Source organism: Propithecus coquereli, unplaced genomic scaffold (genome assembly GCF_000956105.1).
Source record: "Propithecus coquereli isolate 6110/MARCELLA unplaced genomic scaffold, Pcoq_1.0 Scaffold58, whole genome shotgun sequence".
Taxonomy (NCBI): Eukaryota; Metazoa; Chordata; class Mammalia; order Primates; family Indriidae; genus Propithecus; species Propithecus coquereli.
Window position 1 is genome coordinate 4,505,633 of NW_012151729.1, and position 9,440 is coordinate 4,515,072.

The 9,440-nt window shown below is 40.0% G+C and overlaps 1 protein-coding gene across 1 annotated transcript; it reads right to left on the reverse strand.

Moving 5' to 3' along the window:
• Positions 1 to 599: 599 nt before the first annotated feature.
• Positions 600 to 3,980, reverse strand: LOC105821528 (serine protease inhibitor Kazal-type 7-like). The gene is made up of 4 exons (XM_012658234.1): positions 3,875 to 3,980; positions 2,980 to 3,005; positions 2,117 to 2,241; positions 600 to 760 (listed from the first exon to the last, which is right to left on the reverse strand). Exons 1-4 carry the CDS (start codon positions 3,942 to 3,944, stop codon positions 715 to 717), a joined length of 267 nt encoding a protein of 88 aa, XP_012513688.1. The 5' UTR covers positions 3,945 to 3,980; the 3' UTR covers positions 600 to 714.
• Positions 3,981 to 9,440: the final 5,460 nt, after the last annotated feature.

The following is a 9,440-nucleotide window of genomic DNA, read 5'->3' on the forward strand; positions in this document are numbered from 1 at the left end:
GTCCCAACAATCAGACCTCTACAGCAAAGGACATACTTCCTCATGGAACAGTGACTTTTCCATCAGTGCTCTAGTAGAGCTGACCTGTGAGAAGGCATGGTATCTTTCTGGAAAGAAATTGGTAGGAAAACTTTCCTTCTATAAATGACTTATTGGAATCAGAGAGGTTCCCTTTTAAGGATCTTTGGTCAAGAGACCAAGATAGAGAAACAGTATGGTTCGTAGACTAGTTCCCAGTGGAGAAAGACTTCACAAGAGAAAAAGGTGTTCGCTGGTATTTGTGTGTGTGTATGTATATGTATTGTGTGTGTGTGTGTTTGTGTGTGTGTGTGTGTGTGTGTGTGTGTGTGTATGGCGGGGGCATGTGTGCATGTGTTTCTCAGAAGCTGGGATTCTTTGTATAAAAGTTTCTCCTGAACAACACGCTTAGTATGTTCCTCAATTTTCTTTTATAATTGAGATATTATATCCTGGTAAAAGTAAACTTTCTGGGGAGATTCTTTTATTGAGATATAAAAAGAAGCCAGTCTGTCCGGGAGGCATGACTATGTAGGAGGAGCACACCAACTTTCTTCATTTAATAAAGGTGACTCTGAATCTGACTCTGCTCCCACCCAGAACATCAGCGAAGATGAAGGAATGTCAGTCAGAGCCTGGCAGTGATGAAGATGATGATGAGAATATCATTGCTCTCTACCCATGTCCATGGAGAATTTAGCAATTTCCTTCATGAAGAAACTGAACTCTTCCATGACTTTTCCTAAGGGAAGACATAGTTAAGATTCATTAACACTAGAAGAAATTGCATATAATATTCGAGCTGAAAGGACTTGTAGAGATTATGAAACAGAACCTTATTTTACAAATGAAGAGAAATTGAGTCCAGAAAAGGAATATCCTTGCAGCTTCTGACAGAGGCAGAAACAGAGTTTCCTTAGTCTGGTGATAATTCCACTCCATCGGCTAATCCTCTAATCCCAGAGCCTGACTGATCACCCAATGTCTTGAAACAACAAAGACAGAGCACTCTGACAAAAGAAGTTGAGGGGCCTGTCCCTCAGCTTTTCCTGGTCAGCAAGGCCTATGATGAAACTGGGTCCTGCATTAGTGACGAGAACTTTCAGTGTCCCTGGAACACAGCTAGTTTCCTGGACAAGGGCCCAATGTGCGTCTGTGTTAGAGAGTCTTTTCCTTTTGTGAAGTAAAACTTTCTGAATTAGGAATAAGTATATAGACATGTCCTTCTGGGCTCAGGGCCCAACTCAATATTCTAACTTTTTAAGATAATCACAAAGATGAAAAACATGAGATCTAAGGTAAGTGACCAAAATCCAGTGGCCTAAAACAGAGTTAACAATGATCATGGTGGACTCCGTGTGAGGTAGCGAGCGTGTGACATCTGACAAATTACGGTTCTTAAAAAACACTGTGTGGGCCAGAAAAAAAATACCTAAACAAAACATGTCCATGGGATTCTAGTCCAAGTACTAACAGCTCGCATCCCTTATTGTAGATAAAAGAAAAACAATCATTTTGGTAGCTTTATTCCCCCTTACAGCTACAGATACTTCAAGTCTCTAGAAAATTGAAGGTAAAGAACCTCTAGCGACAGTCTGAGAATCAAGCTGTATTAAGGCTGCTAAATAGCTTAGAAGTCATGAAGATTAGTGATTTTCAATTTTTTTTTTTTGGTGTGGAGTTCAGGACCCTTTCTTCAAACAAGATATTATGTGGAACTCCACTATTTAAACAGTTGAACGCTGAACTTGGGGTTGGAGACCACCTCAAATGATCCCTTTAACTCTCCTGGTGGCTCCTGATTTTCTTCTACAAAACCACTGGGCTCTGGAGATTGCAGTTTGAGAACTCATGGTCTTGTTGGATTCCCACAATTGATAGACAGGAATTGGAGATTCTGTAATGGGCTGGGACCAGTCCAAGCTGGCACAGCAGGTGGCCCGGCCCTGGTCTGACTGTACCGACAATCAGGATTTTATCCTTACTGGGTGAGAATAAGTATAACTTATGGAGATTTAAGCAGGATCCTAGAAAGAGGAAGGGTTTATAGCAGAGAACACTGGCCCCATATATCTTTTTCTTCCCATGAGGTACTCACAAGCTCTCAGAACACAAGAGACATTCATTCCCATAGGTGATATAGTCAGAACCACAAACTGGCAGGTATGTGATGGGGCAGGGGATGGCCGCCACTGGGTACTTCTTGTAAATGCTGCAGTCCACCTGTGTCAGACACAAGAGAATGTCCTGTTTTTCCTCCCAACCCCAAGCTAGGCTTCTCTGGCCTCCATTGGGCAGGAAACAAGAGCACGCAGTTCCAGTTCTGATATTCTGATGCTGCTATGGCTACTTCTGTAAGTGCTAATGTTACCATTATGAATAATATTAGTACTCCTGGCACCACTTCTACTTTTACTACTATACTCAGTCAAAATTGTTGAGCGTTGCTGTGCCAGGTATTAAACTTAAATCTTATGTGAATTTTCTTTGTTTAATCTTCAGAACAACTGAATAGGGTTGGTTCTACTATTACCTCTATTTACAGATGGGGAAATTAAAGCTTGGAAAGAGAGATAACTTACATAAGGTAAATGCTGGTAATTGGTAGAGTCCCAACTCATTTTGAATCCAGAGGCTGTACAATTAATCAAGTTACCTCTGCTTGACTCTTACATGTTGTCCCTTCCATGAAAATATCACCAACCTCTCAGCTAGAAGTCAGCTCTTTCTCCTTTAATTCTGGATATTTTCTTTTTTTTTTTTAATTAGGACATGGTTATTTATATTTCTGTCATATTTTTTCAACTGCCTTCTGGAAAGCAGAAGCCACTCCATCTGTGTTTGTGTCCATCTCTGATCCCTTTAAACATATTGATTTAATCCTACATATAAGTATTTGTAGGATTTGACTAAATGACAATGTATGGGAATTGAAATCAAAATGTTATTCAACATACTCACTGTTGTTAAAGGCAGATTGGCAGCTTCTGAAAGAGAAATACAGATGGAAGTGTTAAAAATAAAGCAAATGAAAATTAATGAAATCTCATTAAGTAATGTAAGTTTTATCCTATAATTAAAGACTCCATGTTTCTTCTGGCAATGAGGCTCAGCACACTACCCACCCTTATGCAAAATCCCAGCTGTTTGCTGAGGAAGTTGAATGGCCAATGAGTTAGGTAAGTCCTTGTTTCAGGCAAGAAAATTATCCAACTTTTCTCTTTTTATTGACCAAGGGACATTTTCTGGAGCTCATAGTGTCTTTGGTAATGGCTAAAAGTCAGGTAGCAATAAGAAGTATTGCAATTACCAATCCTATAAGCCTGAAACATCATCCTTGCTATCTTTTCCCTTGTAATTGATATAAAGGAATGCAATGGGAATGTCTCTAAGGTGTTAGAAATTAATTTTAAGTATGTAATTTTTCACCACAGAAAAGCCTAATTATTGACTCCCTGCCTTTGAAGAATTGTGTTCTGTTTTGTTTCTCCTGGATTGATTTGGGGAGACATCCAAGTTTTTCTGCATCTTTGCACTGAGGAATAGTATCTAATAACACTAATAACTTGCAGTGTCCTTATGAAATGGAAGACTTATGGAGAAATTAGATTGTTTTTTGTTGTTGTTCCATGGATGCAAATAGGAATCCCTGAAAGGGAAAACATTAGACATAAATCCCTCAAACTCCAGGTGAAACATAAGATTCTCTTTTCCAAGGCCAGGGCTGTTTCTATTACAAACCAGCACAGTTTAAATTCACATGACTAAACATTTCTCTCAGATGCTCACATCCCAGGAGGGATTATCTGGGAAAATAAGCTTAACTGTATGGGGCACTTATCTATTCTTAACTCACCTGAGCTGCTGCAGAAATGGGTCACTGTACAGAGTAGAAGGAGCCCCACAATGATCTTCATGGTGGACATGGCCGTGATGCAGAGGCTGCTCTGAGATTGTCCCCACAGCTGCGTCAGCCATGGCCTAGGAAGGGGTCATGTTTATATGGCAAGGCTAGGTTTCTCCACCTTCCCTCCTGTGAGGTCATCCAGGGTCAGTGTTGGCTCTGAGAGGATCTCAAAGCACAGTGTCACACCCTGGGTGGTGTTGCAGTACTGATTACTTAATTGCTCCTTCCTATCTGACCAACACATTGATTATTTGAGGTGAGAAGGATTTTTCTGTCTGAGCTATAGGTGAGGATTGTTTAGCATTCTAAACTTCAAACAGTAGAAGAGATTAAGTCGGGATCACTTGGCCTAGTTATAAAATGAGTGAAAATTTCAAACTTCCTTTATTTTACCAAAATGGAAATCATTAAACTCAGTTATTAAACTCAGATTAGACAGATTGTACCTAAGTTTAGATCTTGCTCCTGGAAAAATACTGTTTTATTTTTGCGGCAATGAACCTATGAAACACACTGGGATCTAATGGAAGGAACAGTGACCTTAGCATTTACACGGTATGGGGAAGAGTGTTGACATATTACTTTTGACATTTTCTGCCTATATGGTCTTGGATAAGTAATTTATCTGCTGTAAGACTGTGTCAATTAGGAAGACTTGGTTATGTTGTGGCAACATATAACCACAAGATTTCTGTGACTTAAAACAAAATAATTTTGTTTGCTTCTTACTCAGGCTACACATGTACGGTGGTCAGCTGATGGTGCCTTCATTCTGGATGATCGGCAGACAGTCACCATTTGGAATATTGCTGCCCAGGTGAAACGCCAATGCATTCTCAAGGATTTCTGTTTTCAGCAATGTTCCAGCCCTGAAGTGATTACTTCCCCTCGTGTTCATGTGGCCATCACATGGCCTCACCCAACCATAGAGACTCTGTACAGAGTGAGTGCAATCAATCTTACCTTGTCCCTGCAGGTCAGAGAGGGAGAACTGGCATAGTTGGCAAACAGCACAGAGACCACCCCAGAGCCTGAGTTTCATTGCCTGTCCACTGGGGCCTATTCTTAGCCATGAGAGAGTTCACATAATTGGGGTCATTTACATGAAAGTCTGTTTTAAAGCACTGTGCATTTAATTATGTTACGGTGATTGTTATTATTGATAAGCCAAGAGCTAATGCTATGGATAGCAGACATTAGATTGTAAATTGTACAATTTACAATTGTCCAAATGGCTGTTTGTCCAAGCACAATTGTCCAAATGGCTGTTTGTCTATTGAGCTTAAGGATATATGTATTAAATAAAGACCTAGGGGAAGGAAGTGGATCTATTCCATCATTTTATTGCTTGGCAGATTTATTTTAGTACATTCTGAAACACACATCTACAAAAAATATTAGGCAAATAATAACTGATATTGCATGACCCCCTAAAATCTGGACTCTTACATCTGTTTGGAAGGCAGTATAATCTAGTGGTTAAGGACATGGTCATTGAGTCCAATGAATTTCATTTGGAATTTTTCTTCTAAAAACTGACTGTGTACCTTCAAGTATATAGGTTAACATCTGATACCTTAATTTTCTCATCTTTACAACAGAAACAATATTTACCTCACAGGGAGTTTTGAATGCTAAATGAGATTTTCCACACACATACGGCTATATAGTGGACCCTTGGGCAAAGTGGAGTTTAGGGGCACCTAACCCCCATACAGTTGAAAAATTTGCATATAACTTTTGATTTCTCCAAAGCTTAACTACTAATAGGCTACTGTTGACCAGAAGCTAATGGTTAACATAAGCAGGAAATTAACACATACTTTGTATGTTATATGTATTATATACTGTATTCTTACAACAAAGTAAGCTAGAGAAGACTATATTAAGAAAAACATATGGAAGAGAAATATATTTATGATTCATTAAGTAGAAGTGGATCATCATAAAGATTTCATCCTCATTGTCTTCACATTGAGTAGATTGAGGAGGAAGAGGAAAGGTTAATCTTGCTGTCTCAGGGTGGCAGAGGTGGAAAAAAGCTGCATATAAGAATAACTGTGCAGTTCAAACCCATGCTGTTCAAGGGTCAACTGTATATGTAATCTCTTATGGATGTGTGTGTTTGTGCCATGTGCGTATGTGTGTTTGCATGTCAGGGTGCCAAGCTCATAATTAGATCTCGATATATGGTAGCTAATAATATTGGAATATGATCTTCATAACGACTCATTAAGAAGGGAATTTTTATTATCCTAATTTTACTAGTGAGTAAGTTGAGGCTCAGAGGATTTAAGTAATTTTCCTAAGATCATGATACCAATGATACTAATTAATGGAGAAGACTGCTGAGTCCAGTCATGGAAAAGAAACAAAGTGAAGGTTCTAATAAAGATAAGTAATTGTGTGTTTTATTATTTGCCATGCAAGTTTGAAGAAACTAAATCCTGAGAAAAAGCCATTGTGTTTCCAAATGAGGTGTCTTTATTATAGACTGAAAATGCAGTTTCATCAAAGAGGAGCAGGAATGGAATCAAAACATGATTAGGATCATGGGGACGGATAGGGTAACAGGTTTTTTGTTTTTTTGTTTTTTTTTTTTTGGTTGTGATAATCAAAGGAAGGGAATGGAAGAAACTGAGGCTTCAGCAAGTTCTAGAATAGACTGTCTTAAGACCAAAGGGAAGAAGAAGAAACTCAAGATATGTAGTGGAGGGTGGCTAATTAGAAGTATGTACAAAGATAATAAATAAGAGCATGGATGAAACACCATTCCTTTGACCCAGGAGACAGGAAGAGTGAATGAATGTGGAGACAGAGATATTTTAAAAGGTAGGGAAGGAGAGATCGGACGGGAATGCATTGTAAGGTAGCTCTGGTTGTTGAGTGCTGGGGTTGCTTTTTGCAGTGGAGAATTGTGTTGGTCTGAAAACTTGAGAAAGATGGTAGAAAGCCTAGTACAGACATTGATGGGAGCATGTCCAATAGCCATCAATGGATGTACAGATTAATGGCCACTAGCCAAAGCTAGCACTAGAATTTAGAAGGTGTAATCTGTACTATGCTGCACATTTCTCCCAAAATTTGCATGACACAGAATGAGAAATGGGAAGAATGATTTTCTGGAAAGAGAGTGGATATATCAGAGAGTTGAGGGGACCCTAAAGACTGTGTTAAGAGGTGGTAAGGCTTAAAATAGTTAAGTGTTCCAGGAGGTTCTGTGGACTATGCAAGATGCAAGCAATTAAGTGTTTCGAGATCAAGGTTTAGGCAAAATGTGGACTTATAGGTGTGGGGAATATGACTAATTGTTTATGAAGGCTGAGGCTAGGACGCAAGGTGTCAGATTTAATTTCTCAAGGGTAGGGCTGAGATAATGGTCCTCAGGGTGTAATTAAAGGTCAAGTACATGAAGGATTGGTGGAGATACAGTTTTCTCTGTTGAGTAGGGTGAGGAAAGGTGAGGTCAAGGAATCAGATGTGGGGTTGCTCTGGGTTTTGGCTGCTGTTTACACGGAGAAGAAATTTTCAAGCTGGACATAGGCAACAAATTATGGAGAAACATTTTGGAATGCAAGATGAAGACTGGGAAGATAGAAAATAGTCCATTTTAGGCTGAGGGAAGTTTGTTTATCCCTCCTTATAGTCCTGCAAGGTGGGGATGAGGCTAGGGGCGGGGGCGGGAAAATGAGGCCTTGTAAAGGAGAATCTCTATGGCAATGGGTCCATTCCCGGGTAGGTAGGATAAAATTACTGCAAAAAACTTAAAAACGAAGTAAGATGCAAGTTTGAGATTATTGGGAATTTCTTCCCTAGTAGATTTGAGGTGCTACAAGGGAAATGTAGCTTAGTACAGACATTGATGGGAGTATGTCAGATAGTCAGCAATGGTTGCAAGGATTAACAGCCACTACGCACAGTTAGCACCACCTTTTAGAAGAGTAGGATGACCCATTAGAAGTTTAAAGAAGGGTGAGAAAACTAAATTAGAGTAGGGAATGGATGAAAATGTCCAGATCAGTTAGCTGAAGGGAAATAGGGAAGTCAGCCTCACAGCTGGGCAGTAATCCAGGTATGGAATAGTGGCTGTTGGAATGAAATGTTACAGTAAAAATATCAACAATATATTAAGCTCTTACTATGTGCTAGAACTGTGCTATACCTGCTGTATACATTATGTGACTTAAATTTTAACCTTATGAAATAGGAACTGTTATTCTCCTTGTTATTTAGCTGAGACAGGAGAATTAGAGAAGTAGATAGTTAAGGGTAAAAAGCTGATACTTTTTAATCACTCTGGTGTATTGCCTCGAAATATAAATCTAAGAGGTAGATTAGGAAACACATTGGACACTGAAATAATAGGAGTACAAACTGGCAGAATCAGAGCAGTCAGGAAGAGTAGCTGATGTTTTAAATAAGCAGCAGGGGGAGCTGAACACTGGGGCGGATTGGGTGGCAATTTTACGTATGAGGATCATGTGGAAAGAGGGAGGGTCCCAGTCGGGAGAGGGGTTGGCTGAGAGCTAGGAGCCAGTTGTTCCTGTCCTGTCCCCTAACCTCCTACATCTAAGGAGTAATGTTGGGACAGCCCTTTCTTCATGCACTTTCCGCTTCTCCCACATCTGGTGTGATTAGCCTACATTGGTGCTTCAGATTTTCAAGTCAAAAATCTATCCACAAAACACTAATATGTACAATAATAAATAAGGCTGAAAAGTGAGGCTAGGTGGGAATGAGGGGCTGAAACTCTCCTATTTGATTCTGTTTTCCCTCCTCATTGCTGCACCAGTCTACCCCACCCCCCAGGGCTCCTTCCTTCTTGACACCCAGCAGGCACACCACCCAATGCTCTAATAGCCATCTCGTGACCGTTTTAAAATCATGGGCCTAGATTTGGCTGGAGTAGCTCTCCAGTCCTTTGTCTTTCCTGTCCTCCCTTCCCTGTGTGGCCGCTTCACATTCCAGCTCTTTTCCTTTTTTCTTGGTATATCCCCTACTGTCATCATGCCCTTGTGTCCACTGAGGCACAGTGACCTAGACATCTGGATATTTGCATTTTGACCTTCTGTCTGACAGGACCTTGTTCCCTACCTCTCATGGGAACAGAGAGTTAGCACCTCCAGGGATCCTATGCTTTGCTTGCATTCAGTTCTCTTTGAGCCACTGCAACTAAATAACTCCAATCATGGAACAAAATGATGTGAATGAACAGTAACAACCATTTTTTTCCTGTCGGTTCATGTTGTTACTAGGTGACCTCACACTATCTGGATGTAGATTTTTTACATACACATACACACACACACACACACACACACACACACACACAACTCTAGGCTCTGATTAGTAAAATTATGTCTACTAGGAAGGAGTAGAGCAAGATAGCAGCTTAGGACTCCCCAGCAATCATTACTCACGACAGGAACATCAATTTGAACAATTATCGAAGGCATGAAGAAACCTCCACAAGAGCTAAAAAGAAATCAGGTACAAGATCATAGTACCAGTACCT